This window comes from Podarcis filfolensis (genome assembly GCF_964270895.1).
Source record: "Podarcis filfolensis genome assembly, chromosome: 2".
Classification (NCBI taxonomy): Eukaryota; Metazoa; Chordata; class Lepidosauria; order Squamata; family Lacertidae; genus Podarcis; species Podarcis filfolensis.
The window spans coordinates 88,916,266-88,934,884 of NC_139605.1; the positions used below are offsets into that span (position 1 = coordinate 88,916,266).

At 46.3% G+C, this 18,619-nt stretch overlaps 1 protein-coding gene across 5 annotated transcripts in view; it reads right to left on the reverse strand.

Moving 5' to 3' along the window:
• Nucleotides 1-449: 449 nt before the first annotated feature.
• SPHK1 (sphingosine kinase 1) overlaps nt 450-18,619 on the reverse strand; it is a 52,107-nt gene continuing 33,937 nt past the window's right edge. For all 5 annotated transcript variants that reach the window (XM_083597904.1, XM_083597903.1, XM_083597905.1 and 2 more), the window contains 4 exons: nt 8,275-8,424; nt 6,682-6,776; nt 4,735-4,850; nt 450-1,702 (listed from right to left, as the gene is read on the reverse strand). In XM_083597904.1, the coding sequence (XP_083454030.1) occupies nt 868-1,702; nt 4,735-4,850; nt 6,682-6,776; nt 8,275-8,424 (1,196 nt within the window). In that variant the 3' untranslated portion in view covers nt 450-867. The remainder of the gene's footprint in view (nt 1,703-4,734; nt 4,851-6,681; nt 6,777-8,274; nt 8,425-18,619) is intronic.

The following is an 18,619-nucleotide window of genomic DNA, read 5'->3' on the forward strand; positions in this document are numbered from 1 at the left end:
ACTATGAAAATATGGACAGGAATCATTTCGGCCATTTTTGGCAATAAATTTCTTATCTTTTTACCATCGTCTGCGAGATGATATACTGGATACCTTGAGAAAAGCAGAGGTGCCAGTTTAGTCCAAATTAAGGTGCGAGTTTTGTCATAGTATGGTAGGAAAGTGGCAAGCATGTCAGTTTGTTGGTGTACCCACTATGGGAGAAAGTTAGCAGCTCTCTCATTAGTCCAGTGTTACCCACCCACCTGCCATTTGCAGGCAAGACTAAAGGGTTTGTTAAGATATGCTTCCCTTACCAAGGGAACAACCTAAAACTTAGCATCAAGATTACTGCTGGCATCATTTTAACCTTAATTTTTCAAGATAGTGCTTTTTTTCTTTTGGAAAAAGGTAAATCTTTATTCCATCTCTCCTTAAGAATATAATCTGCTGCTACATACAACTTTGGGTGTGTGTGAGAGAGTGAGTTTATTTTTAAAAAAATTACAGGAGGATTAAAAGTGGTCCCCAACGTGGCATTGGACTGAGGCATTTTTATTCACGTAGCCACTGCATTGGGATGACAGCAGGTTCTCTGCTTCAGCCACAGTTGGTGTGCATAGAAGGTTTGATATTGGATGGAGAGGCGAAACAGAGCTATGGTCTTGGAGACCTGCTTCATCTCTTCCTCTGGGCAGTGCAGAGCAGGAAGACATTGAAACTGCAGGGAAGAGTGAGAGTCTTATGCCCACCGGAGGACAGGCTCGACCATTACTCGTGTTGTAGTTTCAAAAAATGGCTCTGCAAGCCAAGTTTCCCCTGAGAATTATCCCTGCCAGAGATAGTGTTGATGATGTGCAGCCTCGGGGGTCCTCCCACCCCGCCCCTTCAGCTTCCTGTGCTACTGATGACGCGGGCAAGCCGCCTGTGCATTTGACCTTGCACAGGTTCGCAGGGCAGCAATTCTCCATCCACAGTCATGGAGCCCTTGCGCACCAGGGGCTCGAGCCGAAAAGCTTTGACAGGCACATAGTGGAGATAGGGGCTGTTGAGAGCCAGGTGCGTCCCTTTATCCATGGCCATGAAAAACTTGACCATGGAAAGCCGGGAGACCCCCGCCGTGACGTAGAAGAGGTGGATGGCATCGTCGTACAGCTTGGCTTGGGGGGCCAACAGGAGGTCTGCTCCCAGGTGGGAGTGTTGGATGCAAATGATGGAGACAAACTCCTCCTCCGGGGCTACAGTCCAGTGCTCAGGAACAGGCTGCTCAAAGGGTACCAGCAAGGAGTCCTCGAGCAAACAGCTCTTGCTGCTGGCGCACGAAGAGACCGACGGGAAGAAGCTGTATAGGGACTTCTTGCTGCTGAAGGAGAACTGTTCGGAGTGCAGCGCCAATGGGGAGCCGTGTCCCACCGCAGAGGGTGAAGAGCCAGGGCTGGGGCTCTGGTCGCCGCAGGGCAGGTAGGAGAGGCGGCCCTTGTAGACCTGGAGCGTCGTTAGGAGCTGGAACGTGCCCACAGTGAAGCGGGCGCCTCCCAGCTTGCGGTACCTCTCACTGGCAATGTCCACGTCGGAGATGAAGCCCCAGCCGAAGCTCAGGAAGGAGAAGAGTCGCTTGCCTGAAGCCGTGTGGAGGGACATGAGATCCATGGGGGCGTGCAGGCCTTTGCAGAGGAAGTAAGTGCAGTTCATGAGCAGCTCCTCCTTGTTGAAGTGGCCCTTGCTGCAGCAGGAGAAAGAAAGGGAGCGTGTGAAAACAGTGGCATGGAAGGGGCCAGCCCAAGGGTAGTTGGAGCTGGAATATGGTCAAATAAAGAAGTGGTTGCACAAAAGGTCTCCTATCCTGAAAGTCAAAGGTCCAATTTACCTTCCTCTTCCACAGGGTGGGGGCTGGGACAAAACAGTTTTTGGACTCCTGCTTTGGTGTCCTTGTGTGCTGCCAGTACAGTGGTACCTCTGGTGTGGGAGTCAACCATACAGTGGTGGTTTCGCTTCAGCTAGGTCATCACACAGGAAGCACAGTATCAGGGTTCTGTTCTCTCAAGCATTCTATAGGCGGCCCGTTGTCCCAACAGCCCCTTGTAGCCGCATGAAAAAAGGTGGGGCTGGGATGCAGCAGCAGATGGACAAGGGAGCAGCGCCATATTGCAGCTGTCAGGTTTCATCATCTGAGACTAGCTAGAGTGACCAGAGGGCACTGGATTCTCCCCACCAACATGAATCATCAAAAGTGCCCCCCCACAAGTAGGGATTTGTGGGTGTCCCATTATGGCTTCTTAGCTGATGCGCCTTTGGGGCAAAGACACACCTAGAGGCAGCAGTGGGAGAGATGGGAAGCAGGGCCAAGGGCATCGGCTCTGCGGAGAAACTAGCTCCAATTGACCTGTTCTTGACCCTGAAGCATTTCCATTCAAGCCGTTCATTATACAGACTACTATACAGAACTGAAGACAGGAGTGCCTGGCATGCTCTGGTCCATGGGGTCACAAAGAGTCTGACACGACTAAACAACAACAACAGCACAGAACTACTACCTGGGTTTGCTGGTTTCCCCCTTAGCCCCTACCGACAGGCTTGCAGCATAAAAGGACAATTTCATGAATGTGGCTCTGGGAACCATGTTGGTGGAAGATCAGGGTAAAAAAAGAATGCCCCAAAGACGAGTTTCTACAGTGCTAGGTTTTATAAGTGAATGTTTATATCCATTATCAAGTGCTTAAACATCTTCCAGGCATCTGATTCACAACATCTACTGAAAACCAGTAGGGAGGGAGAGGTCAGTGTTGCCACTTTGGTGGCAGGAGAAAACTAGGCTTCCATACAGAGGATATCAGAGGTTTGATCTGTTTAGCTCACTATTTTCTGCAAGGTTTCAAGGTAGGAGCCTTCCGCAGTCTTGCCTGGAGAGGTCAGGAATTGAACATAGGGCATTTTCTATGAGAATCACATGCTTTACAGATGAGCTATACACCCGGCAATTCCCCCTGCTGCCATTTAGTGTTGTTACTGTACAAAATCCGTCATCTCCAAAGGGGCTGCAGATTCCCCTACAATAAGATATTACAGGCGAGCAAAGCAACACTATTTAACTTTTAAGAAGAGCAAGCAAGATGGTGGGCCTGAAGTGTTTCTTGAAACATCTGGAAGGCACCAGCTTGGTTACCCCTGTGTCAGTGTCCTACGCATGACTCACTTTGCTCTCTTGGACTGGGCCCAGATATGCTCTCAAAGCCTTATTTCCCTGAGAATTACACAGCAGCATTAGTTGGGGTGCAGGAGCCAGGTGGCTGAGCCAGCAGGACAGGGAGAGAAACACCCATTAGCGACACCCTCAACCCACCTCATTGCCTCTCCCCTCCCTCCTCAAGATGAAGCCCACTAAGAAATGAGGATTAGTCACAGAGCAGATGGGAAAGGTGGCCAGCTGTGGAAGGGGCAGAGGCCAGGGCAGGGGGATGTTGGTTGTGATTGCAGGGAGCAGATCGAAACCTGAGCTGAGGACTTGTAATTAAGCTTCTTTTGTGAATGCACATTGTCCCCCCCCCCCGATGCCCTTCCTCTTTGACAGCAGTGGTAGGAGATTACAAGACACCATTGGCTGTCAAGCAAAGTCTGTCAAGTGCAGCTGCCTTGCCAGCCCCACTAAGCAGAAAGATGTGCAATAAACAGGGCAGGAGCAGGTACCAATCTTGGTCCAGCTGCAAGCCTGGTAGAATGTCAGAATGAGCAGAAGACTGGGGGTTCCCATAGAGTTTCGGTTTTCTGAATGCCTCCTTGTCCTTCTATTCTTTGCAGAACAGAAGCCTGCAAAAGGATATCTGCAACTTTGCAGCTTACCATTGCACCACACAACTTAGCCTTCATGCAGGATCTGTTTTTATTTAACCACTCAGTGCTCATATACAGCCCTGAGCACTCAGTGTGGAATGTGGGCTGGCTTTTTGGATGAGAGCAGGAGATGCCCTTTGCTCACTCTCACCCTATGTAGCCTTTGAAATCATGCTGCCCCATGACCCACCTTTCATGCTTTCCTCCAATGTGGGAACTGTATTGGGGCTCCTGCATCTTTTTAAACATCATAAATTTTAGATTGACGAAAGAAAGATAATTCAGCATGGAGGGGTTGTTCTGGAAACTCCCATCATTGCTTGGAGCTCAACATAACTGTGGTGGCTGCTAGAAATCAGCCATGTGTGGGTGCCAGTATACGCACACACACACACACAATTTCATGCTTTTAGCCAACTGTAAAGCGAGGTGTGCGCAAGTAGGATTCTGTTGGTAGTGGCACCTGCACACCACCAGTTCAGCATGTGCCATAAGCCAAATGGGTGGGAAGTAGTTTCACACACCCTCACTTACCCCAAGGCCTGAGGTTCCTAGGATGGAGAAGCCCCAGGACCCAAACTTCACACATGCAATTATGGGTACATTTTGCTGCCTGAAGCTGGATAGTGCACACACCCAAACTCCACAATTTGTTAGTGCCAAAGCCAGCAAAGCTGGCGGGTGAATCTGCCCCCAGCATTGAAGAGGAAATGGAATCTTCCACCTGAGAACACCAGGTTAGTTGAGCAGGTGTAGGGCAAGCTGTGTGGCACACTTGACCCTGTCCTCCTCCAGCACCTTGCCACTGCTTCTTCTTGACCCACAGCATTCACTTGAGACAGCCACCTCCCCCTGCCTGATGGTAGGGCCGGCCCTGGAAACACACATGCAGAGCTGCCACGGGTCCGACCGCCGGTGATGCCTTACCTTGTGTAGTGATTGAGAGAAGCAGCCAGGGCATTCCCAGAACCCCCTGGGAGGATGGCAAGAGGCTTCTGGATAGCAGATTCCCAGTCGGGGCGCTCCATCAGTCCATTTATCACCTACAAAAAGTATACGTGGTAGCAAAAATGTTTACTGGAAAGGAAAGGACAAGGGAACGAGGTGTTTTTTTTCCACCTCTGACTTGGCTTGGTCAGCACAGAAATGGCCAGTTCATTTAAAACTCCAGTCTTCAGGGTGGTGGGGTCAGGCCTTAGGTTATGTACATACAGGTACTGCAATTCAAACTCTGAAAAACTGCACGCAAAACCTGCTAGTTTATACACACCTTTCTAAGAGTACATCTCACTGAATTCAATGGGACTTGAATCTGCTTGGACATGCACAGGATGTTATTAGAGGAGTGTGTGTTCCAGGCACACCTCGTAATTACAGTATTTGAAATGAGAGGACATTAATAAAGAATATGCTACAGGTGAGAGTTCAGTCAAGCTATCCCCAAACCCTTATTTCATATTTCTAAGATCTACCTGCAATATTTCATCATGAGATCACACTGGGAGGAAAGATTTTGTACATACATGTCTGCCTTACTGGCTTCTATTTAGGATAAATGGGTCTTCTTGGAGTAAAATATAACAGAAAAAAACAAAACTTCTGACTGTAATATCAGTCAATTCAGGCATTTCTTTAGAAAGTTATGTAATTAAAAGGTATCTGAAAAGCTAGCCAGGCTTTTCTTTTAAAAATGTGTTCTAAAACAGAGTGATAGCTTGTTGTTGCGTTATAGAACACACGCTTTGAACGTATTATTGTTAGTACTTCATGAAAATTGCAACAAAATACATATGTAATCGAATTTGACGTATCTCAACTTAGTTTTGATCATTCAACAAGTGTGCATACAAAATATTATGAAAATTGGATGACATGAAGTAAAGAAGTTGGATCTCTTGATATGGAATGACCCTGCAGTCAAATGCTTGGATTGAACCCACCATTGGAAACCGTATACACTCCACATTCACAAAATAAGAACACAGAAGCATCTTAGAGTTCTGCATCAGAACCTGCATTTAAGCTGCACTTCTATTGAACACTGCAACTTTTGGATCGCTTCGCCATTAGCAAGCTGCTTATTGTTCTCAAATATCTTTCCATAGCCATGAAGACTGGGAAGACTCTTTAAGAAAAAGGAAGGGGAGTGGGTATTCTATCAGTTTCTGAAGCAGAAACTACTAGATTTTGCCTTGTGTAGCACAACCTGCAACCATACAGAAATTTTCCACGACTCTTTTTAAGGAAAGGGTTGCAAGTTTACTATGGTTTTATCCTTTGATTGCTGCCATGCAACATGAATCCAAATCAAACTGGTCCAGTACCAAAGGTGCAAACTTTGGTAGGGGAGGGGAAACACACAAATATTTAATGTGAATTGTTAGGCATTAGTTTCCACATTTTAAAAAACTACCCATGTGAAATTTGCAAACATAAATCGGAGGCCTTCCCTCATTTATTTTTACAACCTCCTTCCAATTTAAATCCTTTCTGGCCAGTGCTGCCATACACTTACCAGAGTCAATATGGAATTGGGTTCCCATACCTGTTTCCCACTGTGCAGGAGGAGGAGGACATTTCAACAACTGCAAGACAGTGGGAGAACTGTGACCTGCAGACTTTCCTGTCCAAGACTGGATTTGCAACCCTTGCCAGTTCCCACCCACTTCCAAAGTACAGTCCCCTTCCCAGACACTTTGCACTGCAGTGGGCCAGAAGGTCTCATCGGAATAAGTAGCAAAATCCTTTACAACTATTAAACATGGGCCCACCTTGGGCAGCATCCAGTCTTTGGTGATGGGAGGCGCACTGTGGTGCTAAGACACAACAGGCAAGGGAGCCCATAGTTAGCCGGATCCTACTTGCCCCCCTTACCTCATATAGCAAGCCGTCCCCAGCCATAATGACCAAGGCGCTGTACATGGATAAGTCCGTCTTCCTCACCAGATCCCAAGCGTGGTTGTTCTTCTCTAGCAACAAAGACAATGAGCATGTATGACTTGTATGTTATGTCCCAGGGGGATATAGTTTTGCATCCTCTAAGGGTTCCTATTATTGCTTGGGGGGGGTAGGCTGGCAGTATTATTGTTGTGGAAAGTGGAGCCAACAGCTATCAGGAGTGTGGCAGTGAGCATTCCCTGTCAGGAAGAGCTGAGAATGCACATTCTTACACACAGAGAACTGTTAATCATCCTCCTCTTGCCTTAAAGGTAAAGGGGCCCCTGACCATTAGGTCCAGTTGTGCCCGACTCTGGGGTTGCGGCGCTCATCTCGCTTTATTGGCCAAGGGAGCCGGCATGCAGCTTTGGGTCATGTGGCCAGCATGACTAAGCCGCTTCTGGCGAACCAGAGCAGCACACAGAAATGCCGTTTACCTTCCTGCTGGAGCAGTACCTATTTATCTACTTGCACTTTGATGTGCTTTCGAACTGCTAGGTTGGCAGGACCCTACTCTTGCCTTACTCTTGGCTAAACCTTTACCAAGAAGGGAAATAGAACTAAAAAGTAGAATGAACCTCTTGGGCTAGTCCACTCAGCCTTCTGGAAATGACATTTCTCTCCCCCGCCCACACACACAAAATTGAGAAAAGCAAAACAAATTTGATTGGGCAGGGGGAAGTGGGGATAGTTGACAGAAGGACCATAATTCACACTACAGGTGAGGCAGGACAATCCTATCTCCAAGAGGTGGCAAAATATGTTCTTCCTGGCCATCATTTGATGTCAAATGGAATGCTACCTGTGCCAATCCTATTTGGTGGAAATGGCAAGCTGGTTTGAAGCAATGTTTCATGGAATTAGGTTATGAACTGAAGGGGATGGACATCTCAAAAAATGTGTGTAACAAGGAGTTGTTCTCTCTTCCCATCCCTTCTTGGAATGGGATGAACAGGATCAGCCAGACCTTTACAGCAAAGTTTGCTGCACTTTGAAATCAGTGAAATCACAGCCATGCTCAGAAAGCAGCACTCTGCAGAAAAGGGTCAACCTGAGTTGGGCTGGAGGGAAGAGTTATTTGGGTTTCCTTTCCCTGCAAAAAATCTAAGATTAGAGCCTTGTCAAGCCTATACCTGCATTTTTAACTCTTCTGTTCACACGTAGGTGGCACTGTAATTAAACGGGGCAGGCCGTGATCCTGCTAGATCAGCCTTCCCCAACCTGGTGCTCTCCAGATCCCGACCATCAGCGGCTGGCAGGGGATGGCGAGAGTTGGGAGTCCAACCAGATTGGGGAAGGCTACCTTAAAATATTAGCTACCCAGACAGTTGAGCAAAGGAGTGTCCTCCAGTTTGGCAGTGCCAGCAATATCACAGGTGTGGGTGGGTGGGTCAGAGCAGAGCTGTACATAAAGGTTTGAGCAGAACCACTTTTGTGGGGCTCCAGCCATCTTGGTGCATGCATTGTCCTCTGTCATTCCAGAGAGAGACTGCAGTTTTCACTGTGGTCTTGTTCAGGCACAAGACTTACCAGTTATAAACATGCTGAATCCTATGTTGGCTTCCGTCAGCATCGGCTGCACTTGGGACTTGAATAGCTGCAGGGCCCGGCCTGACCCGCTGCGTGGATTCAGCAACACCATCACCTGGCAGGGCCGGGAGAGTAGCCCAAAGGTGGCTTCTGCACAAAGACAACAGAGGTGGGGAGATTGGGAATTACACCCTTGTGCAAATTAATTGAAACAAAGCATATTTTCTATCTTATTTGTAATCCTGTATTTAAAACAAACACGAAAAGTCAGTTGATCATTATGGTGTCGGAAGCCTGCAGCCAATAGAAGGAATGATGTGCTCACCACAATATATTGAGGTTCAACAAGAGAGTTATTCCAGAGCTGGAAAAGAGGTATCCTGATGGTACTGGGCTATTGAAGCAAGACCTAGCCCCCTGTCACACATCAAAAGTGGTGAAGAAATTCATGACAGAGCAGCAAATACAGGTACTTGATTGGCCAGGGAATTCCCCGGACATAAATCCCATTGAGAATTTGTGGTCTATATGCAAAAGTCGCCTCCGTGCTGTAGACTGTGCAACTATGGAAAAGCTCATTCAAGTGCTGATTCAAGTGTGGTACAGGGATCCGAAAATCAACAGTGACTGTTCAAAACTAGTAGACTCCATGCCAAACCGTGTTCAAATGCTGCTTAAAAATAGCGGAGGTCATATCCGTTACTAATGTCCATATATGTGAGTTTTGTACCTGTATATGTGAGTTTTATACAATAAAAAAATTGAAACTACATGGTTTGTTTCAATTAATTTGCACAAGGGTGTAGCATCATGGACTAAGGCATCTACTTTTCTTATTCTGGCCTAATACATTTTTCATTTGTTTGACCACTCAAGCCGAGTTCCAGTTTAAACAATGAATAAATGAAATTAAATGGAGAAGCAGATGCAACCATCAGGAATTGAGGCAAAACTCTTCTCTCTGTTGCACACTCCCAACCTTCCCATGTGCAAAGATGTTTCAAGGATAGCAAGGCAAGGGGGAGAAAATACTACAGACCTCCTTTCCTGACATAATTGGGAATTGTGGTCTGCACCAAAATGGCGCTCACAACCCTTTCGCAGAAGAAATACACTACTGGGTTCCCTGTCAACTTTATTTCAGCAACTAAGAGACAGCAACCTATGGATGGTTTACAAAGGAAGACTGACCAATAGATTCTGCCCACCGCCTGCCCTGCCTTACATAAGGCCTCTTCCTTTGAGGGTGGAGGTGGGAATCAATTTCTCAAAGTTTGGGTGGTGTGTTCAGTTAGCTCCCATTAAGGAGAGGTCGCAAGACCAAAATAATCTAAGACGAGCCTGTTGAATCAGGCCAATGGCCCGTCTAGTCCAGCATCCTATGCTCACAATGGCCAACCAGATGCATTTGGGAAGCCTGCAAGCTGTACATTAGTGCAACAGCGCTTTGCATCCAGCAACCAATTTTCCTATGAAAAAAGTCACTCAGCAGCATGCAACACCAGCAAATCCTAGCAAATAGATGAAGACAGAAAGGTGTGGCAGAGTTATTAGAGAGGTGTGGCAGAGTTCTGAGAGAGGGGTGAAGAAACTCCTCGGTCCCTTTTCCTTCTGACCAATGCCTATTACCTATAGCAGTCAGGTGAGTGCTGTTGCCAACCAAGGGAGGGGAGAGTATTTCAGATGTTAGATAAATAATATTTTAATTATTATTTGCACTGGTGTACAGATTTTCATCTTAAGTATCAGGTCTGTAACCCCTTGCAACTGGTGCAAATCGCCTCCCGCTCACCCACCAAAACAGATGGCTAGGGCAGGGTGAGAGTCCCACTGGGTGGTAAATCAATCTCTTGGATCCCCAGCTTAGAAATAGAATTTCTAACTACGTATTCCCAGGTGGGAAAGGACTTGTTAGGACTTTGCTTTATTTTTTTAAAAAAAAAGAATAAAGGCTGTAACACAATTGTACAACATTGGAAAATACGTTTTTTAAAAAAAATACTGGATCTGAGCCATAAATCTCTCCAGCAGATTTTTGGCTGCTCTTAGTTATTTTGATGGGGTGGTGTTGTTGTTTTGCTGTTTAATTGTTTACATTGTTCTGAGTTGACCTGAAGACTTTTTATGCAGAATGGTAGGGCAATTAAAAGAAAAAAAGAAAAAGGTAATGTGTTGCTCCTCAATGTGAGGAAATACCTTCAACATTCATTACTCCTTGCAGTGAGCCACTTGCCATGCTCTTCAAGTTCACCATTTACCTTATGCCTCCAATCAACCAAGAGCATCTTGCCTTCCTCTTCCCCTCTGTATGCTCTGGCATAAAGAGGATTTCTCACAATGTAGTCCACCCGGTTATCAACTTTCCAGTCTCACTGTTTTGTAGACTGGCTCAGCAATCAGAGCCGGCAGATAACCCAGCACAAACGATGCAAAAAAATTTCCTGCACAAACACACCCTATTCTCTCTTCCCCCTTCCTGTTGCGTATCGTGGGTCTCCCATGATGCATGATTGGCAAGCAGGAAAGGAAGTAAGTAGGAAAATTAAAATATTTTTGCTGGGTGTTGGAATGGGCTGCGATGAGAGATGGTGTTAGTTACGAAGTTCTCTGGAACAAATTAAAAGAGGCGGATGGGGCTGGTGGAAGTAACTCCCAATTCAAATGCCTTTGAAGTAGCGCATTGCAAAACATCTCTTGGGTAGATGAGACCCCAAATAGGATAGACTGTTGTTTACTCTGCACCCAGCGAGTTCTTGCTGCTGGTTTGAAAAGCAGTGTACACACAACATTGGTCACAATCCATATTTATCCTGTATCTAACTTGTTTCTTAGGAAACGCTATGTTCTGATGTCCTTTTACCCAAACCAGCTTTGAATGAGAAAATGAATGACCTAGCTCTGTTTAAAGCTGATGATGTGTACACACAGCTTAGGTACTGAACACGTGGAGAAGGAGAGCAGAGGGACTCTCGGAAACCATGTCAAAGGTTTCGTAGGGACAACGCCAACGTAAGGAAATAAAAGCTGTGCTTTAAAATGTGCCATCAGTGCTTTGAGCTCTCCTGCTTCATTTCAGATAACATCTTTGGCACAGCTAATAAAACTACCAGCCAAGCTGAATGCACAGGTGTGGCATTGTTCTTCAACAAGAACCAGGAGACAACCCCACTACCTGTTTGTCATCTATAGCGCAGTTAATTATATCAGTTCCCAAAAGAAAGGCAGTATCACCACCTTCCCCCATCTGCAGCAGGCACAGAAACTACGCTAAGGGGTTGCTACAGTTGCTTTCAGAAAGTATCATCAGACCCAATTAACCATGCGTGCCAATTAGTTTCCAACATGTTGGCTGCTAGCTAGATCTTTTTGACTGCTACCCTGCAAAACGGGGCCATCCCAGGCTCCGCTTCTGTTATTTTAATAGGACTACAGTAGGCGATGCTGAGAAACTGAGCTACATGAATGATTCAGAAGCGGAAGACTGATGCTTGTGGCTTCGCATCCTTTCCTTCTTCCTGCCTGCCTACCCCACCCCAAAAGCTTAAAAGTCCATCCCATTTATCTTCCTGATACAGATTGTTACGAATGAAGCTGCTATCATGTCCCAAGGGGGAGCCAAACCACAGATAAAACTGGCAAAAAAAGATCAAGTTTACTCGTTTTCCTGACTGGGTCTTTATTCAATTTGGGAGGTTTTGCTTCTTAATTAAAAGGATGTAGTAAAAGGCGTAGTGGTAGCCAACAGCTTGGATGGCTTTAAAAGACAACTAGACAAATAGATGGACGATATGGCTATCAGTAGCTATCTAATGGCTCTTGTTCTACCTTCACTGTTGAGGCAATAGGCCTCACCAGAATGGAAGAAGACATCATTTTCCAGTCCAACCCACTATGTGTCACACACAGCACTGTTTCAATACTGCTGCAGTTCATCTTCCACCAAAAATGAACTTATTCGTCTCGCTGTCTACTTAGGCAAAATTACATAACTTGTTGTAATTTCCCCAATTACATTGTGGTTACTTTGTTCCACCTTGTTCTCTTCAGTGCAAAGGAAACAGGATGGGTTGGGTCCAAAGCAGTGCTAAGCCATGGTCCTTCCCTCTCCTCTCCCATGTCCCCCAAACCTGTTTTTGTCCAGAAGTAGTTTAACAGGGAGGACTAGAAACAATGATTTTTAAAAGCTAGTGCAGAGATTCTGCTGGTGCCATTAGCTCCCATTAAAGTAGCCAGCACATTGCATCTTTGATTTCAGGACTCCCTGCCCTTGGTGCTGAATGCATTTACTTCAGCAGGCAGGTGGGAAGCAAAGCCAGAACACTGCTTTTGACCCAGTTCTTCCTCAGCTAAATAAGTATAAGCTTTGTATAACAGCCAGCCACAAACCTCTCCGTGAAACGGTGCGACTAGCCCCAGGATTAAGCTTCCACTGCCTATCATCACGTTTTTCAAGCTGCATTTTCAAGAGCGTGAAATCTTGCTAACCCCTCAAGAAGAAAACCACGCACTCCATTTTCCTCAATCCTTTTCTTCCCGTGCAGAACTGGGGAGGAGAGTTCAGCCCGCCCCCTCCCCAACCACCGCAAGGCTCATAGTTCACAATGCCGGGACATATTTATCTCCTAGAGCCCACAGATTACCAAGGTCAAGGAGGCGGCTGTTGATGGCCGTGCAGTGCAGGTAATAGGTAGCAGACAAACTGGGGAGTGTTTAGGGCGATAACAAAATGAAAAGTAACTCAGACTGGCAGAAGCTGCTCAGGGAGTGCTGGGATGTGAGCAATTGTTTCTGCGGCAAAATGAGAACACTGCCTGGAGCGCAGCAAGAAGGTGGCTGCGCCGTCCGTCAATGGCCTTCAGGCTTTGCATTTAGCCTAGATGAACAATAATCTTGCAGTGGCGAATTTAGAAGCATGCAGGCATTCCTGGGGTCACAGACATGGGCAAGGAGAGCCAGGAAACACCTGCATTTGTTGGAATGCCATAGGAACTTTGTTCACACTGCAATTATTTCCCTTGTTCCTGGGTTTGGTGTGATGACCGCATCCATTCCATAAATCCAAAGCATTTTCTAAAAGCTATTTTAGAGGCTGAGAGAGAAATAAAGCAGAGTCTACTGTTCTCTTAAAAGTGAGGGAGAGGGGGTGGGAAATACGGTATCAGCTCTTTCCTTGATCCTTTTCAATCTGGCTTCTGGCCCTGATTATGGAAAGGAGATGGATTTAGCTGGCAGAATCAATCTTTGTCTACGGACAGAGAGGGGGAATGCTTCCCTCTCCATCCCCACCCCCAACACTCTTAAGTCTTATCACACTCTCTGGAACATCTGGCTGAGGTGCAGGGGCTGACCAGTTTTGCTCCTTTGCCAGAAGGTAGCAGCTGGAGGAGAAACACACACTTTAGGTAACATGCTGTAGGGTTCTGTAGATCAATCCCATTGCCATGTTATTTCGTATCTCTATGCATTTAACCCGCTGGGAGACAGATGGTCCAATGCCCCAAGTCCACCAAGGAGTCCCAAAGGATACCATAATTCAGGCATAGGCAAACTCGACCCTCCAGATGTTTTGAGACTACACTTCCCATCATCCCTGACCACTGGTCTTGTTAGCTAGGGATAATGGGAGTTGTAGTCCCAAAACATCTAGAGAGCCAAGTTTGCCTATGCCTGCCATAATTGATGGTGCTGAACACCACTGATAACCAAAAGAGCCAACAGACTGACAGGCCCCTCATCCACTAGGGAAACCAAGACCAATTCAGTCTCATATCAGGGTGAATTCATCGGTGATGTGTTTGGCAAATAGTTACACTGGGCTACCACAGGTTCCACCAACCCCTTTTGCAGCCCAGATTGCTGAAGGCCTCCTGCTTCTTGAGGGGGGAGGACCTCTGCTGGGTGACACTGTGTAGATATGCTTGGTGGCAAAGAAATGAGTTTTCCTCACCATCGAAGATGTACATTGGAATCCCCAGAAAATCTATCTGGGCCACCCTTGAGACCAGCAGCTCAGCAGAGAGACTCTTAGAGAGTGGCATGAATGGAACCCTACCAGCAGAACTCCTTGCCCCTCCTGATAACCCACTAGACACTCAAAATGGGAAGACGGCTGAGCAACAAGGAGGGATGACACCACAAGAGATTACTTCAACTCTACCTGCTCGCTGAGCCAGTGTTGCTGTTGCTTCACCAATAAACCACAGTTGGGTTAATCCGAACAGGTCTCAGTCATACCAGCCAGGTCAAGGTGTTCCTCCGTTTTCCTGGCCACAGGTCCTGACATTCAGAAACACTACCAAAGGACCTGGCAAGTTGCTGGCATGCCAACCAGGTTCTCTCAGACTGGAGGATGAACCGAAAGGGAAGATAGCAGAAAGCTGCCTAATTTCCCTCCCCCTTAACAAGCTCACCAGAGGCCCACCATCACACTCTCCCTGTGCCCTGCCCTGCCCAAAATACTACCAGTGGTGTACAGGTCCCACATACACTTCTATTAACACAGCCACCAGGAGCCAACAAGCCGAGGAGTGTAAAGCAGCAGCAAAAACTGGAAACTCATTAAGCACTCACATTCACCACCTGACAAACCAAAGCCAATTCCACCTGCGTCTGCTCTCAGCCAGTTCTTAAAAAAGAAACTTCCTTTTTCGCAATGAAAGCTGTAATTCTCAGGAAGCCGAATTTTGCACCGAGTGCCACATTCTGGGCTTTTTTTGGGTTCCCACAGATTGCAACATGCGCACAGCCGCCAGAAAAGCACAGAATGGGGCATCCGTTGCATTGCTCTTCCTGAGAATCTGTCATTTTGAGGAGGGTAGTTCCAGCCCTTGTGGACACAAAGATATACCTGAATGTAAGCAGGCAATGCCTGCTGAAGTGTTGGAAGGAGAGTATGATTTCAAGTAGTTAGGGTGGGGTATCATAACCGGAATATATTAAATTAAAAAAAATTAAGTCACCGAAGATGCAAATTGGTGTGATTTACAGGCTTCAGAATTTAGAATGTCTGGGAACAGAATTTTAGTTTTAACACCAAGCACACACAATCCCTTGTTGTACATCTGCCAGGAGTCAAAGGCACACATTCAAGGCAAAGGGGAGGGTAAATAAAGAGGCAATTGTAGTGAGGAAAGAAGAGAGCACTACCACGACCCCATGGGAAACTGGCAGAGTCTGCAACATCAAGTGATATAACAGAGTTCAAAGCAGGATGGATCAAATGAATGAAAGCGGTCCCACCTAGATAATATCTGTTGGCTATGCCAGTCAGGAAATGAAGCTTCAGAGATGGCCTATTTCTGCATGAAAGTTAGAACAATAGGTCCATCTGAAGGGAGGTCATACAGAAGATGGAGCTGACTTGTTCTCTGTTGCTCCAGAGGGCAGGAATAAAATAGAATTTCAGGATAACTTTAGCAGACTGTTCCCAACAGGAAAAGCTAGTTGAAATGGGGTAGACTGCCTCTGGAGGTGATGGGTCCTCTTTCCCTGGAGGCATTTAAGCAGAGGCTGGACAGTCATCTCTGAGGGATGCTGACGTTACATTCCCTGTGGCAGATGTTGCATTGCCTAGATGACCTTCAAGACCTGCCCCAACCCACATGGCTCGCTTTTGGTACATTGCCTTGGATAAATCTTGTTAGAGGTAGAGGGAATGACCCAGTGATGACTGACCCCTCACATGTCTAGACTGTCAGATCCTCTCTGCTCTTACTTCCTTTGCATCTTTCAGCAAAAGTGCTTTCCAGAAAGTTGGTGATACAGTTTTAGGTCTTTCCAGCTCCCTCAATCAAGTTAAGATTTTGCTGACTCTACCACAGAGCTGGAGAAAATGCTGATGCTGCTAGAAATATTTGCTTGGTCATGTCTGAGAGGAGGATGGGACAGCACACAGACATCATGAAAGCAAACCCTGTTCTGCAGCTCAGAAAGCTCTGAAATGACAACAGCCTGTCCTTAAGGATTATATGCTACTGGGAAGGTAGAGCAGGCAAAGGCTAGATAAAGTGTTAGATAGTTCCAAGACAAGGGATAAATTTGGGTTTGTGTGCATTTGAAGGAGGAATTACCGTATTTTTCGCCCCATTGGACGCACCTAGTTTTTTGGGGGGAAAATAAAGGGAAAAAAATTATTTCCCCTCCTGGTGCGGGGCTGGGGCGGGGGAAGCCCGAGCTTCCCCCGACCCCAGCTCCCAGAACAGCCTGCTATCCACTAGCCGTGGGAGAGCCGCACAACTTCGCGCGGCTCTCCCACAGTTAGCGGAGTGCAGCGCAAAGCTTGGGGCGTGCTGAGCCCAGCGCGCCCCAAGCTTCTGGGTGCCGGCAAGGACTCCGCTAGCCGTGGGAGATCTGCGTCTCCCACAGCTAGCGGATAGCTTCCTGAAGCCTGGAGAGCGAGAGGGGTCGGTGCGCACCGACCCCCCTCGCTCTCCAGGCTTCAGCGAAAGCCTGCATTCGCCCCATAGGACGCACACACATTTCCCCTTCATTTTTGGAGGGGGAAAAGTGCGTCCTATAGGGCAAAAAATATGGTACCTAATTTGCACTTTTCAAAGCAATATGCAAACCAAAACACAGTTATCCTTTGCAGTTTGCACTGAACCAAACTTTGTGATGCAGTTCTCCAGTCAAACAGGGTGTAGAAAAACAGGTATTTGGGGGCAAGCGTGCATAAAAATGAATACCTTGGTGAAAATAACATACAAAAGTGCTTTACATTAGGGGAAAATGGCTTGCAAAAATCTGTATAATAGAATAACTTTGCGCTAAAATGCTGCTGAATCTTCCATGAGAATTTTTAAAAAACAAACAAACGTGGAGAACTGAATTTAAGATTGGGAAACTGAGAAACGGAGAGAAATAAAAAATTGAAAGATTCACATCCACACTAGCCAGAAGAGACAAGACAGAATTAAAGCTTCTCCTTTACTCAGTGTTTCAATTTCATGTGCCCCCCCCCCATCCAAACAAACACAATATTGTTCTGACTACAGAAGCCTGGTTGTTGTAATCAGAATGGTTGTATACACCTACCATTTTATTCTGGAATCACTGGAGACTGAGTACTGTACGTGTTTTTCTACTAAGTCCACACCACAATCTAGAACTACTGCATATCTTTTTTGCCTCTGACAAGTGCTTCTTGAGAAACTGGTTTCATTCTGAAAATAAAAGGTCATTGCAGATTCATAACCTCACAGTGTGTTCATTTGGAAATAGGTGGAAACGGATGTAGGCAGTCCTGGCGATGGAGTGTGTGTCTATCCACACTTGCACAATGGCATGGTGGGTGGGTGCGGATGCATTCACAGTCACCACTTCCTCCTTCGTTCACCTGGGGCATGGGCAGGGAGGAAAAGGTACATCTAAGCTCACCAAGGGAAGGGTTTTCAAATGTGCATCCAGTAAACACACCCATCCTTGCGGACAGCAGGATCTAGAATCCATCTAGATGGAAAGCAGCATTCTGGGGACAAACAAGCACAATGATTCCACATTGAGAAAAAACTACACTTTTGTGCTACAGACTGGTTAGTATGTACATGCTACCAGCCAATGTGCGTAGGGGCATGGGGTTGTACTTGTGTCTGTGCCCATGAATATTGTGCATAGCACATATTGCCCTTATTCCACAAATACATATCTGATAAAACAGCATCTATTAAAGAAGTCAGTGAGATATCATAGGACGTTGGCTTAAGAGCAGAGCCACTAGCTTACTAGAACATCTCTCTTCAATGAAATGTGTACCTTTTAAGAGCTTTTTATAGAATCATAGAATTTAGAGTTGGAAGGGATGATGAGCGTCATCTAGTCCAACCCCCTGCAAAGCAGAAGTCTTTCTGCCCAACATGGAGCTGAAACCTGCGACCCTAAGAGTGAGTAGTCATTTTTTGAACTCTGATACTGGTACTGTGAGTGAACACAAAATCCACACAGTTCAGCTTCGTGCTGTGTTACAGCTGCTTTCTTGTGTTCACTGTAAGCTTGCTGCACAAACCTTTTATAGCAGTCATCCTCTCATCATGCAAGAGGATAAAACGTTCTCCATTCGCTTTCTTTAGTTCACTGACAAATTTATTCAGTTCAAAACACAGTGCCTGCCCATTACATTCTGTTGGAGAATGATTCCCTGCTCATCTTCACTCATGGACTCCAGTTCCCCTCTTTCCTGACCAATACCCATGCTGGCTGATGACAGTTGGAGTCTGACTACATCTGGAAAGCCATGGGTTAGCTATCCCTGGAGTAACCTATTGTTAGTCTTGACCATCTTAAATCCCATTGGTTCAAATAGATCTACTGCAAGATGACTAAGCCTAAATCCACTCCTTTATCAATAAAT